Here is a 22,683-nt window from a genome sequence, read left to right on the forward strand (position 1 = left end):
ATGCTCGCGTAGTTTCTGGAGCACTTGAACGACATGATGATGATGTTCAGCCTGGGAAGATGAGTATATAAGTATATCGTCGATGTAGACGATCACGAAGCGATTGAGGAAGGGGCGAAGGATCTCATTCATATACCCCTGGAATACTGCTGGAGCATTTGACAGTCCGAAGGGCATCACCTGATATTCATAGTGACCGGAGGGAGTCACGAAGGCGGTCTTCCATTCATCTCCGTGGCGGATACGGATGAGGTTATAGGCGCTTCGAAGGTCTAACTTGGAGAAGACTTGGGCGCCTCGGAGCTGTTCCAGAGCAGCCGGGACCAGAGGAAGAGGATACCGAAACTTCACTGTCTGAGAGTTAAGCTGACGGTAATCGATGCACGGCCGTAAGCCTCCGTCCTTCTTGGCCACGAAGAAGAAGCTCGAAGCGGCAGGGGAGATAGATGGTCGGATGAACTCTTGCTGTAATGCCTCTTCTACGTACTCCTCCATGGCCTTCTGTTCCGGGATGGACAAAGGATAGATACGGCCCTTAGGTAGAGTTGGATCGGGTAGCAAGTCGATTGCGCAGTCCCATGGTCGATGTGGTGGTAATTTGGTGGCCAGCGCCTTACTAAATACGTCCTGGAACGCCCGGTACTCCACTGGAATTTCATACTGACGTTGAGTCTCAGGGCTCTCCACAGAAGTGGAATGCAGTGACACTTCGGAGACATCAGACGAGGATGGAGGGATAATATCCGAAGACATTTCTGAGGAAGGACTCTCTATTTCAGCGGATGACGGAGAAGGGGTAACCTTGGTGATAGTGACTAGACAGGAAGAATGACAGTCCGAACCCCATTGGAGGATTTCACCGGTCTTCCAGTGGAGATGGGGTTGATGTTGTATTAACCACGGGCGTCCCAGGATGATTTCGGCTGTAGACTCCTCCAGCACCATAAAAGAGATCTCCTCAGTGTGTAAGCATCCAATCTGCAGAGTTAACATGGGAGAACTGTAACGGATTCGACCCCTTCCTAGCGGTTTACCTTGGATGGTATGAATAGCGAGATCGTACTCAAGTCGTTTCTTGTTCAGATTCATCTTCTGGAGACATTGGGAGGAGATGAAGTTTCCCGCGGAACCGGAGTCAATGAGGGCTTGTACGGGGAAACAGAATTTAGGGGTTATTAGATGGACTTGAGTTTTGATAAGATGTTCAACGCTAGGAGGATGGTAGATTGAGCTTACCGCAAGGCGCGGAGGTCGAATGGGGCAGCTGTTGAGTAGATGTTTGTCAGAAGCACAATATAGACAGAGATGGGCTTGCATTCTTCGTTGTCGTTCAGAACGGGTTAGTCGAGAAGAATCAATTTCCATAGGAATAGGTGCTGGAGGAGTAAGATGAGCAGGTTGGGACGCCGGGGGCGGAGGAAGTGCAGTGGGTATATTGACGTCACAAGCAGTTAGTAGTTGAGAGACTCTGATAGTTTTCTGAATAAGCGCTTCTATGCCCATGACGTCATCGTAAACCACGACCAGCTGACGGATCTTCGGAGTTAATCCTTGACGATATGCAGTAATCAAAGCGGGTTCGTTCCATCCACTAGCAGCAGCGAGGGTTCTGAATCGAAGGGAATATTCAGTCACCGAAGAACGGCCTTGTTTTAGATGGAACAGCTGATCGTGGATAGAGAGGGAAGCCACGGACTGTCCAAACACATCCCTAAAGTGTTGAATAAAATCCTTGCATACACGAATGGTCGGAGAATTGGAATTCCAAAGAGATTGAGCCCACTGGAGGGCGGAACCGGTGAGTAACGAGATGATGAAAGCCACGCGGGCGGCGTCATTATGGAATTGTTGTTCATTCATAGTGAAATATAAAGATACCTGGAGGAGGAACCCACTGCAATCCTCCGCCTCGCCGGAGTAAGGCGCTGGTTTGGCCATGGGACTGGAAGAGGCAGTGAACGAAGCAGCGGGTGAATGCGGAAGTGGATCCGGGGATGGACTGGTTGAAGCAGACGCTGATGCGGTGGGCACTGGGTGAGGAACAGCGTCTCGTGTATCCGATTGCATGTTGTTGGTCTGATCTTCTGTCAGGGTTTGAAACACGGAGAGAGATGACGTAAGTTGTAAACACACTTTTATTGAACAATGCAGTTGCGGACACACAGTGGAATGGTAAGTGAGACAGTCTATGGCAAATATGGAGAGTCTTAGCTGAATGATTGATTCCGTGATGTGTATTCAGGTGTGGATCCAGGAGAGGGAGTTGAAGAGAAGGAGCCTTGATGACTGGACTGAGACGAGACGATGGGATCCGAGGAGGAATGCAGGTAAGCTCGGGTAAGTAGCGGGTTAGCATAGGAGAGTGTTCACGGTGGGTCTGTGGTCAAGTAATGACGAGATCAGACAACGGAGGTGAGGTGAATGCTGGGTTATAAAGGGAACTGGTGATGAGTCACAGGTGATGGGAATCAGTAATCAGGGGAGTGTGAACGGGTGATTGAAGGAGTGGGAGGAGTCAGTGATGATCTGGGAGGTAATGGAGAGTGATGTGAAGGTGGAATCCTGACAGTGTTGTGGCGCTCTCGTGAACGTGCGTTATTTAGTTTTGTTTTGGCGCACAAAAAGTATTTTCATCGTTTCATAAAATTAAGATTGAACCACTGTAGTCACATGGACTATTTTAACGATGTCTTTACCTTTCTGAGCCTTCAGAGTGTTAATTAAAAAGCTGTCAATGGAGCCCTCCCTCAGCCATCAGATTTCATCAGAAATATCTTGATTTGTGTTACGAAGATGAACGAAGGATTTATGGGTTTGGAAGGACATGAGGGTGAGTAATTACTGACAGAATTTTTATTTTTGGGTGAATTATACCTAAGTGAGTGCTAGACAATGGCTAAATAAATCACTATGAAATAAACAAGAAAGCAAAAGGCTTACAGTGGGCAAAATATTGTTTTTTATGCTTGTTAAATAAGTTTTATTTGAATAATCTTTGAATATCTTCTTGTTTAAAAGTATAACATAATTGCGCCCCTAAAAGATTCCTGGTTAACATATCTATAACGCCAGTCCGCCACTTCTCGTTAACTTCACCAGCCAATGAACTTCTATGCTTGAATGTCAGTGATGTCATCCGGACACACTCTTGCCACACAATATAGTGGGTGAACCTTGACATTGGGGTTGTGAAGGGGGAAGATTGTGAGATAAAAGAATAGATTTAAATTGTTCTCAACTGAAAGGATTCTCTTGGAAACGTTGGCAAAAAAAAAAAAAAAAAAAAACTTTGTAAGAAGTTGAAATTCCACCCTGGGCATATTGGAATTTCAGTGATGTAATTCCAGCCACAATCACATCTATATCCCAGATGGAGAGCAGGACGGAATCACTCGCCCAAAAGCTTCAGAAATGTAGCAGAAAACTTAGCTCAGACACACACGCCAAATCGTCACCCCTGGACCCTCACATGAGGGTAAAGCATTGCGTTACCCCAGAAAACAGCCCATCGCTCTGTCCACTAATGTCATAGGGCACATGCCAGACAAGTGCAGACAGCTGAGGATGAGCAGTTGTCATGAATGGACACACTTCATTGTCATAGGAGGAGGAGGGTGGGGAAAACACAGGAAGAGACTGATTATTTCTGTCCAGTACAGACAGACGTCTCTGTTTCAAGGCATACATTGTACTAGGCAGAAAGAGAGGTCAGAGTTAAAGAGTCAATATGGGTGATGATAAATCTTTAGGTTTGGATGGGAGGGAAATTGACCAATAAAGCTTCTCTGTGTGCTCCTCTTGCTTGCGCGCACACACACACACACACACACACACACACACACACACACACACACACACACACACACACACACACACACACACACACACACACACACACACACACACTGCAGTGTCTCATGGCCACTTACAAAAATGAACCACTAGAAAGTTTCATTTTTAACATTTTATAATATCTCGAAAATCGACATATACATCTATACAAAACTGATTAAAATTATACAAAAATATTTAGATTTCAATTCTGAAGTTGTGACATTAATTCTTAAGACAAGTAATCCCATTACAATTATCATAAATGCAAATATTGTCATTACTGTAATGTGAAAAATATAATCATACTATTTATTTTGTATTATCATGACAGTGTTTGTGGTATTGCCTTTTTACTGATTCAAAATAACTGTATTACAGTAATGAGAATCACCTTCAACCGTGTTAGTGATATTAAAGCTTAAATTTAAGTTTGAAATTAAATGAGCTTTAAATAATGGCAAAAATAATTCCTGTAAAAATAAATTAGGCAATATTACAATCTGCATTTTTGTTTACGATGCTTGTTCAGTCCATTTGTACATAGTTTCGTTTTGATAATCTTTGATGATCTACTTTTTTAAATATAACATGAAAATTATAACAAATTTATTAAGATGATTAATTTTTATGTTAATCAATTTGCATCCTCTTGCTCTAAGTTTAATCAAGTTTCCTTTTAACTTTTAACCTTAAATATAATTTTCAGGTTGTTGTTGTATTCTCACAACAATTCATCACATTTCCATTCTCATTACCATAATGCAAAAATTGCATTCAAACAAAACCTTCAAAGTGAAACTTTCTGATACATTATGGTAAGAAGAACTGTCACACTGCAAAAAAAAATTAAATAATTAAAAACTTAATTGCACAAAAAAGCTCTTTTTTTATCCTATTGATTTTGGGGGGAAACGTGACCTTTTCTTGTAAGATTCACTCGATTTATGGGTCTCTTTGACACACACCACACACCAAGACAACTTCACGCTTTTTAATGAAATTACACGCCACTTCATTCATGGTCCCTGTTCTCGCACATGACTAATCTCCCATTAGAGCAAAGACACTTGGTCCTCTTCAGGGGTCTGAGCGCTCTTGGCTCACTTGATGCCTCCATACAAATCGCAGTATTCATCACGGCTAATTCTGTTTGAAGATCTCTCCAAATGATTTGATTAACTTGTACGTTAATGTTCTTAGAGTTATATTTGGCGACAGAACCTGCTGCAAACGATAACGGCAACAGAGTGGCGTGCTAATGCTACAACTACTTCCACATTTTTTCATGAGACTCACTGTGTTGCCATGGTTTAAACGGCAGTAAAAGCGGAAACCGAGGATAACGCGGATTATAGTGCAATTGACAGGTGACGCAATGAGGAAGTTACACTGGTTAAAATTGTGAATTTCTCTGGATTTAAACATTGTTGGAAACATTTGGAATAATGTGTACACAAGTGAACAAATATATAACATTGTTAGAGTATTTATTTTTTTTATGCAAAATTCTTACATACTGGGCCTTAAGTAGACCGAAAAGAGTATACTTTCAGGGGCAGGGACAGTGTGAACATAAAGAGATCTGAGTCTGTTTTCACTTGGTTCACCTCTTGTTCCACTTCGAGAGATCTGAGTTTGGTTCTGTTAAAAAGGACTCAGGTGTGAAAACCCTCAGATTGTTTATATTTCTGCAGCATCTATAGACCTTATGCGCAAGAGAAACAAGTATGCAGCCATCTTTAGATTTTTGTCTTTGAATATTAGGTCTGTATATTTCTATGGCATCACTTTCGAAGAGTAATTAGCTGATGAAGTGGATAGAGTAAACGAAAGTTATCATGAGCATTGTAATGTTTGAAGCGGATATCACAACATATGTCAGTAGACTGGGAGGATTTTAAAACGAGCACTTCATTTCATAAGATCTTACCTTCATGCTGTGGAAATAAAAACATTTCCAGATATAAGGTCTGTAGTTTAGTACATTTTCTAATGTCCCTGATACATATGAACATTCTTTATTTGAGACAGACGCCTCACTTCATTGTAGTGGACAACAAAAAACATGTTTTATTTGCTGTCTTCTAGAGATTTCCATGTTTATAGAACCCAGGATGAACTGAAATCAGTAGCCACCCGTGACCTATGACCTCTCACCTTCATGTTAAGACCCCGGAAAGAGGTCAGGCGGGGTCAGAGAAAATCTCATGTTGATCATTGACAGATAAACATCAGGCATGCATACCTACACACACGCCTCAGCAGATAGGTAACTGATCCAAACCACATTAGCTATTGCTATAGGCAATGGCATTAATTATCTTTTTTTATTTTATTACGTCAAATAAAAATCAAGAAAAATATAGAAGTTAGAAATTTAGTTAACTGAACCACTTTTCTTACTTTCCCAAGTTTTCCATACTAGAGTAAGTGGCGGTAAGATAATGGCAGCTTATGCCTCAAATTGTGATTTGTTGAGGAGAAGTGTTCTATTAGGTTCCTAAGTGATCGGATTTGCTATTTTTGCGTGGCGGACATATTTACAGAACAGAACATACCATAATCTGTAGGAATGAAACATTACAAAAGATAGGCTATCTTCATTGTTTTTCTTAGACAATTAAAAGGAGAGCAAATGTGAGCAAACCTATTGAGAAACAAGATTTGCCAAGATATAAAGAATTTTAGGAGAAACATCTAAAACAGTTGGTAAAGCTGATAATAAAACACCTTTCTACTGAATCACAGATTGCATAAAATGCTCAAAATGACCTCTTATATATATTGTGTGTAATCCCAAGGCGTCATATACTGACGCTTTGACAAATCGTCTACATCCAACGCACATGGCACCCTTTAGCGTCAATATGAGACGCAGATAGAAATGGGCCAGAAGGCGCCTCCTAGCGGTCTAACCCTAACCCTACCCCAGACCTAAACCCAACCATAACTGTGCGTGTCACATTGACGCTAAAGGGTGCCATGCGCGTTGGATGTAGACGATTTGTCACAAGTGTCAGTATATGACGCACTAGGATGAGAATGCGTTGCATAATGAGAATACATTAAGAAATTACATTGAAAATCCATTTATGAAACCTACTGCACTTACTGTAGTATGTTTTTTTTGTAATGGCAGAACTTGGGCTGTGTACAATTAAAGCCTCTTTCTCTGATCCACTTCTGAAAGCGTGTTAGTGGCCAGACCCAGAACAAAGCCTGTAATGTTGACTGCACATCTTTGAATGTGATCCATTGCTCAAGATACTGTTTTAATTTTTTATTTAATTTTAATTTAATTTAATTTAATTTTAAGTTCAGCTCAGCAATAAGACAACAAATATTAGGTTTCTGGCTACGCCAAAAGCATCTGACATTTAGCAGAGAGTTCAGTGAGCTGCAGCAATCACAAAAGGTAAGTCATATTACTTGTCTACATGCAAACACCACAGTGAACTGTGAATGATGCGACGATCATGAGAAAATCTCATCTATTAATTTATCCATCACATTCTGTCCTATAGGTAGAACTGTCAGGGACTGTTAGTTTTTTATTTAAGGGGCGACCGGAGGAGTTTTGAGATCTATAGGCAAAATAGACTTGACCCTCCCTGCGCCTACATTTTTCTATGACCCTCCAAAATGATTGTGAAAAAAGGGGTTCTTCTGTACTGGTTTGCACTTGGCAAAGATGTTCAGATAGCCATTGTTTTTTTTACAACCATGACAAACGACTTACGCCCATTTCACACATATACTCCGATTACAGTGCATATGTGGTGGGACTTTTTTCTGTACCCATGTTAACGGGCTAGAGCTTTCACACTGCCTGCGAATGCGGTGCGGTGCGTATACAGTGCAGAGAGTCTATTTTGGTTGTCCTGCACGCGCTCAATTAAAGAGACATTGGTTCGTGGTCAAAATGAACACAGATTGACATGAAAATATAATAATCTCATCATAAATGTATTTAATTAAATAAAAATGTAGTAATCTTACCATAAATGTATTTAATTATATACCACTATTTTTTACAGTCGTCTTTTTACTTTAAGACCGGGGTAAAGCAACAAAAACAACAATACCTCAACAAGGCGACATAATGAACAACATTCGTCTCATTCGTGGAGGTGGAAAAACAAGTTCTTTGTGACATGGAAGATTTATTGTAGGCTATTACAATTTAAATGCAAAAGAAAAGGCATGAGAGTCAGCTGTTTTTGTCAATTTTAAGTTTTAATCTAAAATGTTTGCGATTTTAATATAACATGGTTAAATATTTTACCACTTGCTTGAGCAACTTAAAGGGGTTCTAAAATGCCCTTTGTGTGTGTGTGTGTGTGTGTGTGTGTGTGTGAAGTTTTAGCATAAAATACCCCACAGATATTTTTATATAGCATGTTAAAGTTGTCACTTTTTGAGGGTTTGCAAAAACGCACCGATTTGTGCCTGGCCCTTTAAATGCAAATGAGCTGCTGCAAAGGGGGGGGGGGGGGTTTCAAGAGCACATGTGTGTTAACAGCTGCAATTACCTCACGCAGACACACTAAAATGACAGAAACTGTTCTGCCTTTCATGTTAAAACAGAGTCAGACAAAGATGGAGAGACTCAAGAAGAAGTGACAACATGTAGAATGCAACAGGACGTCTCTAAATGGTTAGTTTATGAATTTATGTTGCTGATGTGGAGTTAACTATCTTTAATTAGGATATTCTGTCATGGTAATCTATAAATCGCTCGAACTGTTGAGAGATGCACACAGAGTGACTTTCTATTGCATTATAAATGTAATGTAAATGTATTGCATGTGAAAAGATGGATGCTAAAGTTTGAGCTGACTCACAAATGTACTCTTAAACAACAACTTTTCCTCTTCTCAACCATAGACAGTATATAAGATGGACACAGCGACCCCATAGATTTCAACGGAGAAAAGTGAAGCCCATTTGAAGCACTCACTTCCTGATCGCCAGACGTACTGCGCAGGCTCAAACTGAGCTTGGTGACGCGAGCAAAGTGTCTGACAGCTGTCAGTCTTTTAGTAGCTGTGCCGAGAGAAATCTGAATCATTCCCTTCCGAATCTCGCAGAGACGGAGAGCGTGAGTATTAGCTGTCCATGAGCTAGCAGCATGATCAACTTTATCACTCTCTGTGGGCTACTCCCTTGACTTTATGCCTCCACGTCCCCCCGATTGCTTGCGAGCTTCTCCACCGGTCTATACGGTAATTTCTCTACAGTGCGACAGAGAGTCGCGTAGGTTATGACGCAATCGTTAGCCTATTTTTACAAAAACGGCTTCTACGGGGCCATAACGTAAGGTACAAGGTAATGGAGCCTTTTATACATTGTCGAGTTTCTTTAGAAATAAATAATGGGCAAATGGAGTCTTTGGACGCCTCAGATGTAAAGTTATTCACTGTCAAAGTGACGCAAAAATGAATGGGAGTCAATGGAATGCTAACAGCAGGTGAAGTTCTGCTACAATGGCGGCGCCCGGGGAGGCTTCTGTTCCCGGCGGATGGATTACCCCCTTGTTCTCAACATGGACTGAGTGTTCCTGGGGGCGGGGTTTATGTACATTTTAGACTTGCTAATGTCACTAACCGGGAGGAATGTCATGTAGTCCCTACCAGCCTTTGTTGTAGTCCTTTTCTTTAAAAGCAAATATCTTCCTTTGCTTTGAACTTTGAGTGTTGTAACTCTGCAGATGTTGTTTATGCTCAAACTGCAACATTGCACACTAACTAAAGTTAGAAAAGTGAAATCATACTCAACCACCCCTTTAATATATAAATCTATATAGAATTAATGCATTGAATAATACGTTGTTTAAATTGTGTTTAAACTAATACATCTATTAAAGAGTGTATGTGTACAAAGAAAATCGCAATGCTGACAAAACTTTCTTTTAAATAAAAGTTGCTAGTCTGGATTTGAAATAAACATAGTGAGTATGTGTTTGTGGTACAGCCGCGGATCAGTTACGCACTGCAAACGCAGCATGTGAAAGCACTAGCGTGTGCTGCTCCTGCACCGCACTGCACACAGAGTATGTGTGAAACGAGCGTTAACCTCTACACATCACACTCACTGTTTTGGTGGCCGTTTCAGTAGATGTACTCACTAACATTGTAGTGGAAACACAATAAGCATAGAAACTAAAATATGGTAGTATCGTGCTACAGCGCACATTCTATCAGCTGCAGTTCTGGCGCCTCAGTCCCAATACTGTAAAACTCGACGTACATTCACATCATATGTTAATGCAGTGGTAGAGTTACAGTCACAGGAAACTTCACTTATTCGCAATCACAAAATGTCATTATTTGCTGCTCGTACTTTAAAGCTTTGCCGGGTATACATGTCATTGGCGTTCTGTTCTGACATGATGCACTTTTTCTGAGCGCGTATGCCCAAAGCGTGTACTGTCTAACAGCGCCAAACTGGATTTTTGTTGGGTCAGACCCATCTGATAGCGATGGGGGGGCCGAGACTGAGAGAGCTACATGGAGCTACATGGAAAAACTATGCACAAAACAAGCCACTTTGAAATTTTGCTGTTTTCATGAATACAAAATGAATACCCTCCCCCTAGACTAAAATAAGTTGGATGACCCTCCCCTCAACAAAGAATAAAAAGACATGACCCACCCTATTTTCCTCCGGTGGTCCATTTCATAAATACCGAACAGTCCCTTTTACAGTATGTTTTCACTTTTACAGTTTTTTTTTATTTTGTCATAGTTTTGTCTTTTCACAAAAAAATCCTTTCATTTACATCAATATATATATATATATATATATAATTTTTTATACATTTTTTTATTCATTTAAGTTCACCTTACTTAATTTTATTCATTGTAAATAGCCAAACTGCAAAATGACAAAAACATAACAGACCAGCTTTTAACATACTAAAATATGTAGGCCTACACTCCCGGTCAAAAGTTTGGAATAACTACAATTTGTTTTTGAAAGAAATCTCTTATGCTCACCAAGGCTGCATTTATTTGATGAAAAATTAATTAATAATAATAATAATATAAAAAAAAATCTTAAAATACATTATAGAATGTCATTTATTCCTGTATCCCATTATAAGTGTATCCCAGTTTCCAAAAAAAAAAAATTAAGCATATTAGAATGATTTCTGAAGGATCGTGAGACACTGAAGACTGGAGTAATGATGCTGAAAATTCAGCTTTGATCAAAGGAATAAATTATATTTGAAAATATATTCAAACGGAAATCAGCTGCAACTGTTTCACTGTATTTTTCTTCAAATAAATGCAGCCTTGGTGAGAATAAGAAATATCTTTCAAACACATTTTAAAATATCGTAATATTCCAAACGTTTTACCAGTAATGTAGCTATAAACCGTTAATGAACACATACTGTATCAAACATGAAATATTTGTTTAAATATTGTTGTGACATTAGCTTCTAAAATAATAACAAATATTGTATACTACAGAGTTTTGGAAGTACTGTGTTGTGAAATATTCATGCTTCGCAAATTGTTAATCATGTCTGTGATTTGGAGACTGTTTATGATATTTCATTATGTGAAAGAAGTGAAAGATCAAATTTCATCAATGTCATCAACAGCAGGTAAAACAGTGGTAGTACAATATTACGCCTTAGCAACCACATAGGCAGCAACACAAAAAATGCAGTAAAACTGTATTTTAAGGTGTCCGTGTTAGAGTGTAATTTTACATTTAAGTACTGAGTAATAATAAACTACATGTACTTTTAATATAGGGATTAGGATTAGGATTAGGATGAGGGTGTGGGGTTAAACTTTATTTTAAGGTGTCTTTGTTACACTGTAATTATACTTTTAAGTACTGAATAACTACATACACATAGGGTTAGGGTTTGGTTTGGTTTTGTTGCATGTAATTATGCATAATTTATACTTATTACTATAGTAACCGCATGTAAGTGTAACAAGGACACTGTAAAATAAAGTGTTACCAAAAATGCTAAAAAAAAAAACATCCAATAACCAGTAACATAGTGGTGACTTGCATGGGCAAATGTAAACATCTAGTTGTCATAATTTGGCTTTAACTGTCATCTCCAGAGAACATAGTCATTGTGGGCCAACACATCGGGTCATTTTTTGACCACTGATTTTAAAAACAAGCAAGAGAGTAACAGAAAACTATTTGTCACATTGTGTCATGGTAATCCATCTATTTATAGTTTTTATTTGATTTTGATTCTCGATTGTCTTACCTTGGCAGACAGCGTCACTGAGAGGAGTGCAGCTTTCCAACTCCAAGTCAGGCTGTTCACACTGTGTGCAGGGCAGGCAGGGGTCGAAAGATGTCTCCTGGTCTGAAAACGTGTCATCCACGCACTCCTCGCACACCGTGTCACGGTCAAAACTGCAGCGCATCAGCACACCCTGGCCCATAGGACACACTGTGCAGGCCTCGCAGCGCGTTGTCACGCCGCTGAAGAAAAAGCCATAGTCGCAGACACACACTGCGTCGTTGGCGTCAGTGCAGGGCTCCAGCATGCGCATGAGTTCAAAACATGGTGTGCAAGGCTGGCACTTCTCCGTGTGGCTGAAGTTCTCAGAGAACGTCTCACCTGAAGACAAAAGAAGAAAATGTTAAATGAAAATCTCTCTGAATATTGTGCATTTCAGGGTTATTATCGTTAAAACCATAGATAATAGTTTGATCTTTCTGACATCATATTTGGGGAGTCTTTTGACATCATAGTTCAAAATGTTTTAAATTTTTTTGCATACACTTATATACTGCCACTGGATTTAAATATGCAAATGCTTAAGAGTCTATGATCGGATCATTATTGCAGTGATTATTATGTTTCTAGCATGTTATATGTTTGGTAACAGTTCTTCTAACCCTAATTGATGGAGTGTCAGACTCAGTGGAATGTCTGTTGGGGAGCATCAAAATAAAGTGTTAGCAGATATTAAGCAGACAGTCTACAATTACTCTAATAACGGGTTGACATGTAGCTGCAAAGTTACTTTAAGTGGAATGTAAAAAGTGGACTATCAAATTCAATTGTTACTCCAGAATTTACACAGCAATCTATTCAAATTATAATTATATACATTTTAAAACTACTGTGCATGCAAAAACAATGTATCACTTTAGGGTTTGGCTTAGGGTTAGTAACAATGAATAACTATTGGTAGCCTACTTTGCAATAATGCAACCACAAATTTAGTATTGAGGTAATAGTTAAAACATTTTTATATGTATTTGACCAATAATCTGAATATTGGTGGACCTTCAATGTCTATGTCTTATGGGTCCAGTTTGGGGCATATAGAAAAATATGATTTCTAAAATACTAACTGGCACCATTCTATAGAATAATAATATAGTATAATATAATATAATACAATACAATACAATACAATACAATACAATACAATACAATATAATATAGATATTTTCTTAAGGGAAAAAGCTATACAAAAACAGTGCCCCTAATATGCTTTATCGAATATTACCTTTCATGCAGTGTTTGTGAATGTTAAATGTCTCCAAAGGTTTAAAAGATCAAAGTGTACAAACAATTGAGTTATTGTCTTATTCTGACCTGCCTGAGACGAGGCGTCAGTAATTCCAGTCTTACTTCCTGCACAAACCTAGGTTTGTAACAAATTTGCATATTGCTAACCTATCGTCTTCATTGGCTGTCCATTTTAGAGTTTTAGATTTTAGAGTTTTAGAAAGCAATGCATCGTATTTTGACAGCATGTGTTCATAGATATCTAGAATCTAAATTATGATGTCAATATTACAAAGAGTGGAGAGAAAATATCTAAATGCTGCATGCTTATGGTATTGTATTCCTATCATCCATCCTATTCAGTTATATTAGAGGATAGAGGTCTAGCTATCACTAAATTATTCAGGACGCTATTTTGCGCGCGTGTGTGTGTGTGACTGCGCGACCATTGAGGCACATTTAAGGCACATTGCCCCATGTATCCCTATACCTTACCAAATGTTTCAGTAAATGCCACTGGCATTCATGGAAGCGGTGACCAGACATAGCAGAGAGAAAGATAACACGCTAATGCCATAGTTATCCTTATATCTATCCATCAACGTGGATGAAATGTTATTGTGTTTTTGTGCTGGACAAATAGAGTTGCACATTATGGGTTCCCCTGTGTGCTGGAGCTGCTAATGGCCCTAATGATAAGGGGGTAATGTTCTGGCTTCTGGGGGCCAGTTATTGGGGCTTTATTTAGGAGACTATGATGGGAGCATTTCCAGCAGATGAAATCCCGTCCACTCAGCCTTTCTCCCTACTCTTCTCCTGATCCCTGCCCTCTGAGATCCATTAGCATAATGCTAGCCATCAATAATGAATGTCTATGCATTATGACAGACAACAGATGTGTGTGTGTGTGTGTGTGTGTGTGTGTGTGTGTGTGTGTGTGTGTGTGTGTGTGTGTGTGTGTGTGTGTGTGTGTGTGTGTGTGTGTGTGTGTGTGTGTGTGTGTGTGTGTGTGTGTGTGTGTGTGTGTGTGTGTGTGTGTGTGTGTGTGTGTGTGTGTGTGTGTGTGTGTGTGTGTGTGTGTGGGGAAGGGGTTCTTATCAGTATAGTCATGAGAGTGTCAATCAACATTAATAATACAAAGTACTGAGGTAACATTCTGTCAATAGCTTTATTTATCAATTTCCAAAAAAGGAAATCTATTCGAACTGCCAATATAAAGCCAAAATATATTAAAAAAATTATGACAGAAATCATGAAATTGCTTTTTCTACCTGATCAAACCCATAAAAGAGTTTTGTTAGCATAATACAGTCATTATTCAGAGTGAGTAAGTGATGTTAAATACTATTTTTAATCATACCACAATTTTTTCAATGCAAGACTGCAGATATTTTTAAAACTTGTAAACTATATTTAATGAAAATTCAATATAAACATTTGAAAAACTGAAAAGGTCCAATATTCATGAACAACGTTGGTGGTTTTTGGCAATTGGGGTCTTACTTGGGAGTTGTAGAAAAACGGGTAATGCTATTGGCGAGTGGAATTTGCATGCCAAGCCACTCCCCCACATATACGGGTATTTAAGATGGCAGAAAGCATCCACTCATTCAGATTTTTGCTTAGGAGCCGAGTGGTTTGCGTACAGTGATCACTCTCTTCCAATTGCCTCACAAAGAGCAAAAAGAGATCTATATTGCTGGAGAGAAAGCGCATTCAGCGGTGTTACCCTTCGAGCCAGGTCACAGTTGCATTAAAACATTTTAAATTGAAAATTAAATTAAATTAATTTAAATTAAATTAAATTAAATTAAATTGAAAATTCATCTATAAAAATGAAGATTACCCCATAATTTACTCACCCTCAAGCCATAGGTGAATATCACTTACTTCTTTCAGCCAAACACAATTGGAGTTATATGAAAAAATATCCTGGCTCTTAAGCCCAAAAAAGCACATCCATTCATCATAAAAGTAATCCGTACGGCTCCAGTGGGTAAATAAAGGCCTTCTTAAGCAATGTGTTTTTGTGAGAAAAATATCCATATTTTAATTTTATAACCTTTTGGTCCAATGTATTTGGTGCACTGGGAAAACCACTTAATGTTGAACTCGGCCCCAATCCGCTTTTTTTTTTTTGGCTTACTCTACTATACACTGGTTCCTCTAGCCCCATTGCTTAAGTGGTCGCTTTTACTAGTCTGTCTATTAGCCAGAAGTATTCTCTTTAAATAGAGGTGTGCTGCTTCCCCTACTCACAATAGACGGATACAAAGCATATTTTTCTACATTAAATTAGAGAAATTAAGGTTCATGCTTTGGGTTCCCTTAAACCCATTTTTTATTAAAGACTTGCTCTGCTCCCTGATCCGGACTCAGGATAATATTTAACACTGAATATCTCATTCATGTCTCTTTACCTTCAAGATCCTTTTAACCAGTCCAGTCAATTTGTGGGGTGGGACTTTTCCTACATTATTTCTAGGGATGCTGATTTTTAGAAGGCAGCTGTGTGACTCTGAGATGGTGAATGGGAACATGGTTTGTGTAACATTAGAAACATATTATTAGCTGTTTGATAATGTAGTCAAGCCAAGGGCTAATCATATTAATACAAAGTTCTGTCATGAAACTCTAGATGGTGCAGACTCATAGGTCCTTAACCCAATCTGCATGCAATTACATCATTCTCTATAGGGCACAGCTAAATGGTTCCCGCTGTATTAGTAGCCAATGAGCTTGCTGCTCAACATTGAAATTCTTGCCTATTGTTTGCTGTATCAGTTTGCAGCTCGCTTTCAGAAACCCTCCACCTTCCCCAGCTCCACCTGTATAGATCTGCTACAGGGGTGATTCATGTATGCTTCTACAGCAGCAGTATGTCTTGCTTGCTCAAGCATGTCGTGAGTATGTTGTGTGTATTGGCAGTAACAAGTTCAATATGGATTATATATAGCCAAGAAGATCCCTTTCTTTACAATCACTCATCTCAGTTTGCGATCTCAAAAAGGGTTTCAAATTGAATATGATTGGTTCAATTTTCCAATTGAACCAATCATATTTATAGAAGGTGACATGTTAGTCACTCACGATGATTTTATTTGTTGTCTCTAATCTATAAAAACTGTTGTATCTGTGTTTTCTGGTGGGATTCTCAATGGAATTTGTCTGAGATCGGCCATGATTAAAGCATTTAGAGGACATACTGAAGTCTGTCTGTCATTATTGCTGCAGCAAGTAAGTTAGGGGAGTAAGTTAGAGTTAGGGAACTCAGCTGAAGTCGACTGTTAGGGGACGTCGATTGGAGACGAGACCCAGATACGTATTTAGGTTTAGGGAAAAATCTACCACACCTACAATGAAAAGTATTCTTTTTTTCACGAGTCATATTAATGGATAATACAAACAATATTGTGTTGTTAGTTCATACTGCTAAAACTAATGAATCTTCTAATGAACTAATTTTAATCTTGAAAATATATTAATCAATGTGTAACCGTATTGTAAAATGTTTTCCCATTTGACAGTTTTATAATATTATTTCTTTCATGTTCATGTTGTTAAAAATAGCACTTAAATAGCACTTATTTTTCCAGTGGAAGTGGAATACAGGGATTTTGTCACCACATCCACAACCAGTCTACTGAGGGAAATGGGGTTTAGGAGTTGTTCTCTCCAACAAGCAATCAAGTCCCTTGCGAATGCAGTGGAAAGCAGCAGCACTTGGCTGTGGATTAAAATGAATGACATCAACTGGGCGGCAAGATCAGGCGGGAGGATATGGAGTTGAAGGGGGTGTACCTGGGAAGCCAGGTGTCACCATCAAGCCCTCTGGAGATGTTGTGGGTCAACGAAACATCATGAAGGAGGGTGCTAACCTGATGACCCCAATGATATTCCTACCCACTCCTTGTACCACTCTCACCGCTTACAACAAGTAGGCCTATGCCAACTTTCCACAGGGAAGCCCTACAGTATTAGCTCTAGACACAGAGGCATGGGCATTTAATGTCAAATATACTGTATTTATCCATATGAAATTCAAAATAAACATTTCATGCAAAGCCTTGAATGAGTGAAATGTTAATTTCTCTGTGAAAAAGAATAAGAAATTTGACAACAGAACAAGCATGACGGAGAATGCAGTGAGTATTTGTCTGTAATATAGCATGCAATACAATGGGCTTTAAAGTCATCAGTTTTTGTTGACTCTTTATTTAAGATTATTTTGTTGTAGAGATAATGTTGCATAATGTTTGTTTTGAATTTCATTTTTCAATTTCATTTCGTCTGTGGAAGGTGTAGGACCATAAAATGTTCAATCGTTCCGCTCGGTCCGAATGGTCCTATAGCATGTGTTTCCTGTTGGTCAATGTGTGTTTGCATACCACTGCGCAGGCTGTTGTTCACACAGACATAATAAGTCATCAGTGTGTTAACCTACGCTGTGCAGACAGAGCAACAACCTAACTTTCCTTCTGAACCGACAACAAGCACTGGCAAAGGATCTACGATCTATCTTTATCTGAGCCCAGCTGACTCTCATCATGGAAACCTTGCAAGAAATATTATTACACACTGACAAGTTTTGCAAGCTAAACAAACCGAAAACTTGCTGTATCTAATTCTGTTAAAAAATGCTAAAGTTAGCATTTTCCCAGATGTCCTACAGCACCTTAAAGACTTAAAGTGTGCATTCAATATAATTAAGCACATGTCTTTTTCTCAAGAGAACCCAAACTATACTTCTATCACAAATGTCTTTATCGTAGCCATGGTGCTGTTTTAGAGTAGCTACCAGCATTAAGCACTGAATGAAGAACACAAGTCTGCTAAATACTGAAGCAAAAGAGTCTTCTGAATTCTTCTACAGTCCAGTAATGGCAGAATGTAGAGACTCCAATAAACAGAACTCCAAGTAAACAGAAGGCAGATGTAGGTAAAAAAAAAAAAAAGTCTCCCTGCTGGCTACAGTCAGTAATGTTAAGTGGACGTTAAGTGGGTGGGGTCTATCTACTTTAAAAAGCCACCTATAAATATATTGTTATTGCACTGTAGTGCAACGGGCCAAACTCACGCCATTGGTTAAGCCAATGTCGCTGTGTTGGGTTGGACAGGATGCTCATTGTATTTCTTTTCTTTTCTTTTTATAAACTAAGAGAAAGTCAAATGGTGAACAAACACACCTGGTTCTTTCACATTACACAGCACTTATGTGTTAGGAATTAATATGAGCCGGTTAACGTACATTTGCATAACTTAAACATCTGTTTTCATTCCAGTACCATCCTAAATGCTACTTTTACATGTCAACACTTTATTGCTGATGTGCTGTCAAGTAGCATTAGATGACTTATGAGGCTGTGAAAAGAACAGTTTGGAGTTTTCAGCATGTCACAGTTAAAGTTGATGGATGAGGAACGCAGGTCCCAGGACAGGCCCTTAGGGAAGGCCTGACAAAGAGATGGAAATTACTGATGGAAGAATGTAGGGTTGTAGTGAATGACAGGAGAATGGTGGGTCTAATGTTGAGGGGTCTTGGTGGACATGCCTTTCCCTGACCTTCACCCAAGGCTACTAAATATTAACAAAAAAAGAATACATAGAACTCAAAAGTAGGTTTGTTTAGATTATCTGACTGTCAATGTGATAATATGTTGAACAAACCATTTATATGCTAATATCCCATGTAAGAAAATCACAAATGACATCTATTTAATGTGGAAGTCTCTGACTTCTCTGATTTTCTCCCAAGAAAAAGACCCCAGTAATATCAATAATGTGTCACAAGAGTTTCAGAAGGGATTTCAGAAGGGTCTTAATGTAGGTCAACAATTGTCTCATTTGTGTCTACTATTATTTCTCCAAAAGCACTTTAATAGAAACTTTAATGTCTGAGAGCATTTTTTTTTTAAATTTAATACAACATTTTCATCATTTACAAATTATTTATTAGCATAACACTTTCAGTAAAAAAATATATATATATGAATTTCGTACTGTCCAGAGATCCACATGATCAATGTCCCAAATCTACAAATTAATACCTCTTATTGTGACAACTTTAAAATGTTTCAAAACATTATATTTTTCTGTTTATGTAAAAGACATTAGACTTTTAGGCCTCATTGAAGTAACTTGAAGTAAATATATATATTTTAGGGAGCTATGAATCTCTACAAAAATACATACTAAAGGATGACTATTTTTGGTAATATTTCTGGCTAATCGTTCTTTATTTCCATCAATCTCTCTCCTCCTATCTTGTCTTGTTCCGCTGGGTCATGCAAGCAGACGTGTGGGAGATCGTTTTGGAAGTGGTGGGATTCTGGCAGGCTCTGGACCAGGACTTGGCTCAGGACCAGCCTACAGTATGTAAATAAAAACTCCAACTCCCAAACCTCGGTACAAACACTCTGTTACCGTGACCCTGCCAGTGCAACAAACACAATGTACCACAGGATTTTGCCTTAATTAATCTCACTTAGAGCTGTGAGTGGCTGAAAACACCCAGATTGGTCTCTAAGCACTCCAGACAATGTTTTGTCAAGTCTCATTTCCTAAAAGCATTTCCCCTTTAACTACTAATCACCATTCACAGCTCAAAGGCCCTCTGCCTCCCCTCAAGTGAGAGTCCAGCACAGGAAATGTCATTTTAAATAAGGCAGCTGCTTCATTTTAGCAACACTGCGGCCAACATCTCTGTGGATACTCACTGTCAAGACATGGTTCACACTCTGTCTGTGTCGCTCCGCAAGGCTTCTTCATTCCCTCCCCGGGTTGGCATTGTTTGCAGCACTCTCCACTGGCTGTGAACGCCCCTGAAGGACACAAGTCCTGTGAAGAAAATACATTCCCCTATAGAGAGAAAGAGGGCAAGATTAAAGTCGAAATTAAATAAATATATTTTTCTAAATGCATCTTATAGATCTTATTGTGAATTACACTTGTATGTATGTCACAATATGGAAGAAAATTAGAAAAGATATTTTGTGTAAATACAGAAATAAAAATAAACATTTAATCTGATGAACGCATCTAAAATGTACCGCGAACACTGACTTCACTTGGACTTATGGCGTGTACAAATGTGTGTCCAATCAAATGCTCTAGAATGAGGATGTCACTCTCTCTAAAGGCGAGGTCGCATTTGTACGTCAAAATTAAGTCATATCAATAGGAATCCACACGATCGAGAATTCTGCATGAGGAACACATGACGCTAACAGTTCTCCACGCAGATGCCTATTTGTTGAACTTTTAACATGCAAATTCGCCAGGTTTACAAACATACAGCTGCTTGGTTCGGAAGTGACCACTGAGTAATCACTACACAACTGACATTGAACCTACTTAGTGTAGTTTTGTGTGACAGCGCCATAATACTGTACCACCAGCCTCTAACAATAGCAAGTAGCAAAGCATATTACATGGCTGCAACATTATCTAAAGTTTATTGGCTATTCTTTAAAAAATGGACAATCACTTTGATGTGTTGAAAATCAAGCTTTAAATGTTGTTTATAGGTCTATGTGGTGTTTTTAATATACTTTAAGACAAATCATGTGCAAATTCAAAAGTCTACACCATTGCTGAGTATTTTCTCCTTAAAACTGCTGTGAAGCAACGTCAGTCTCAAAAAAGCGGTTTGAAATCACTGGTGTTTTTCTGACGTCACAAACTACCTTGTAACCAATCGCGTCAACATGTGATCGTAAACGAGTGGATCTCTGAGCTGGTGTGAGTGAGTGGAGGCGGGGCTGATTTGGATATTCATAGAACTGTATACTAAATGAGGATGTGTGTAGACTAGAGTTACATTCAAGCTATTTTAAGTCATGGCTGTTTTTTTTTTTTTCAAGGAAAATGTCACTTTGGTGATTAAAGGTGAGTTTAAGGGATACAATGAATGACTGCAGGGGGACTTTAAGCCATTACATTAAGTCGTAAAGAATCAAACACTATGGTACTGTTACTTTGAGTGGCCCAACATGTCAGCTTTTTGATCAACCAATGGGAAATGTTTAGGGAGGGACTTCCTGTTTGTTTTAGCTAACATTCAATATTACAGCTATACAACTTGAGAGAAATAAAGCAGTATAGGGAAACATTTTGAAAAGGTCATGCAGATGTAGATACAGACATGTACCGTACAGAATTTTCCCACTCATATGTTGTGTCTTTCTCCAGGGGATGCAATCCCAGAAGCTGACAACTTTTCCCACACAGACTCAGAGCCAAAAATACTATTTATATAACAGTGGAGCAAGACTTATTTAGTCTTCTTGGTAATATCTGATGATGCCTAACAACAGCATTACTTTGGAGAAATCAGAGAGCTTCAAAAGGGAATACATGCATTTTACTAGAAAATCTTCATGGTACATTTAACCTTTATTTAATTCTCCGAAAACAGCCTTTCGTTTGAACATCTAACTGAATGATTGACAGGTACAGCCAAAGAATGGCAGCTGATCAGGGCACTCTGTCTTTCAAAGCATGTCTTCTGTCATAAGCCTCGTTTGTTTTACGTTCACAAGATAAAATAGCAAATAATTTATGATGGCTGTAAGTCATTCTTTGAAATCTCTATTTTGTTATCAAATTTAAAAATCGCAATTACAGAGTGATGTGCGTTTGATTTTAGCTGAAATTAAATTGATGTGAAGGCTTTGGCACTAGTGCAGCAAAATGAAAAGCAATGGATGCACATCAGGGGCCTCATTCGTGAAACATGAGCAGAATTCATTTCTGTGGTAATCATTCGTAAAATTAGTGCTTTGTGGAAGCTAACCCTCAGAGTAATTTTTTTTTTTATATCTTGCAATTGTAACTTTAAATCTCCCAAATGTAATTTTTGCTTCTCATAATTGTGACTTAATATCTTGCAAATTAGGCTAATCGTAATATATTGCAATGTCCCTTTGTATCTCACAATTGCAACTTTTTCATCTGTAAGTCATTCTTGGTACTCAAATAGAATTACCCACAACATTGTGATTTTGGCTGAAATACTGACATGAACATTTATTTATAAAATATATAAATATATATATAATATATATAAAAATATCAAGCCTGTACTTGATTACGGTGATGTGGTGTATCAATTTGCTCCTTCTTATCTTCTCTCTTCTTTGGATGCCGATTATCATAGCGCTTTAAGATTTATATCAGATTGTAAACCTTTAACTCATCACTGCACTTTGTATATCAAAGTAGCCTGGCCCTCTCTGTCCATTAGAAGGAAAATGCACTGTTACCTTATTATTTATAAAACTATTCTGGGGTTGTTGCCTTCGTATAGGTTGTCTTATTCAAAAGAAAAGTGTTGGGAA

At 38.6% G+C, this 22,683-nt stretch overlaps 2 protein-coding genes across 3 annotated transcripts in view; one reads left to right on the forward strand and one right to left on the reverse strand.

Moving 5' to 3' along the window:
- Positions 1–22,683, reverse strand: part of ngfrb (nerve growth factor receptor b) — a 46,585-nt gene that overhangs the window by 17,937 nt on the left and 5,965 nt on the right. For both annotated transcript variants that reach the window (XM_079595791.1, XM_079595792.1), the window contains exons 2-3: positions 20,062–20,203; positions 12,083–12,442 (exon numbers count right to left, since the gene is read on the reverse strand). In XM_079595791.1, coding sequence (XP_079451917.1) covers positions 12,083–12,442; positions 20,062–20,203 — 502 coding nt within the window. The remainder of the gene's footprint in view (positions 1–12,082; positions 12,443–20,061; positions 20,204–22,683) is intronic.
- Positions 1–22,683, forward strand: part of slc4a1b (solute carrier family 4 member 1b (Diego blood group)) — a 74,533-nt gene that overhangs the window by 10,173 nt on the left and 41,677 nt on the right. The gene's annotated exons all lie outside the window — the stretch shown is intronic.

The sequence above is a fragment of the Phoxinus phoxinus genome (genome assembly GCF_949152265.1).
Source record: "Phoxinus phoxinus genome assembly, chromosome: 21".
Lineage (NCBI taxonomy): Eukaryota > Metazoa > Chordata > Actinopteri > Cypriniformes > Leuciscidae > Phoxinus > Phoxinus phoxinus.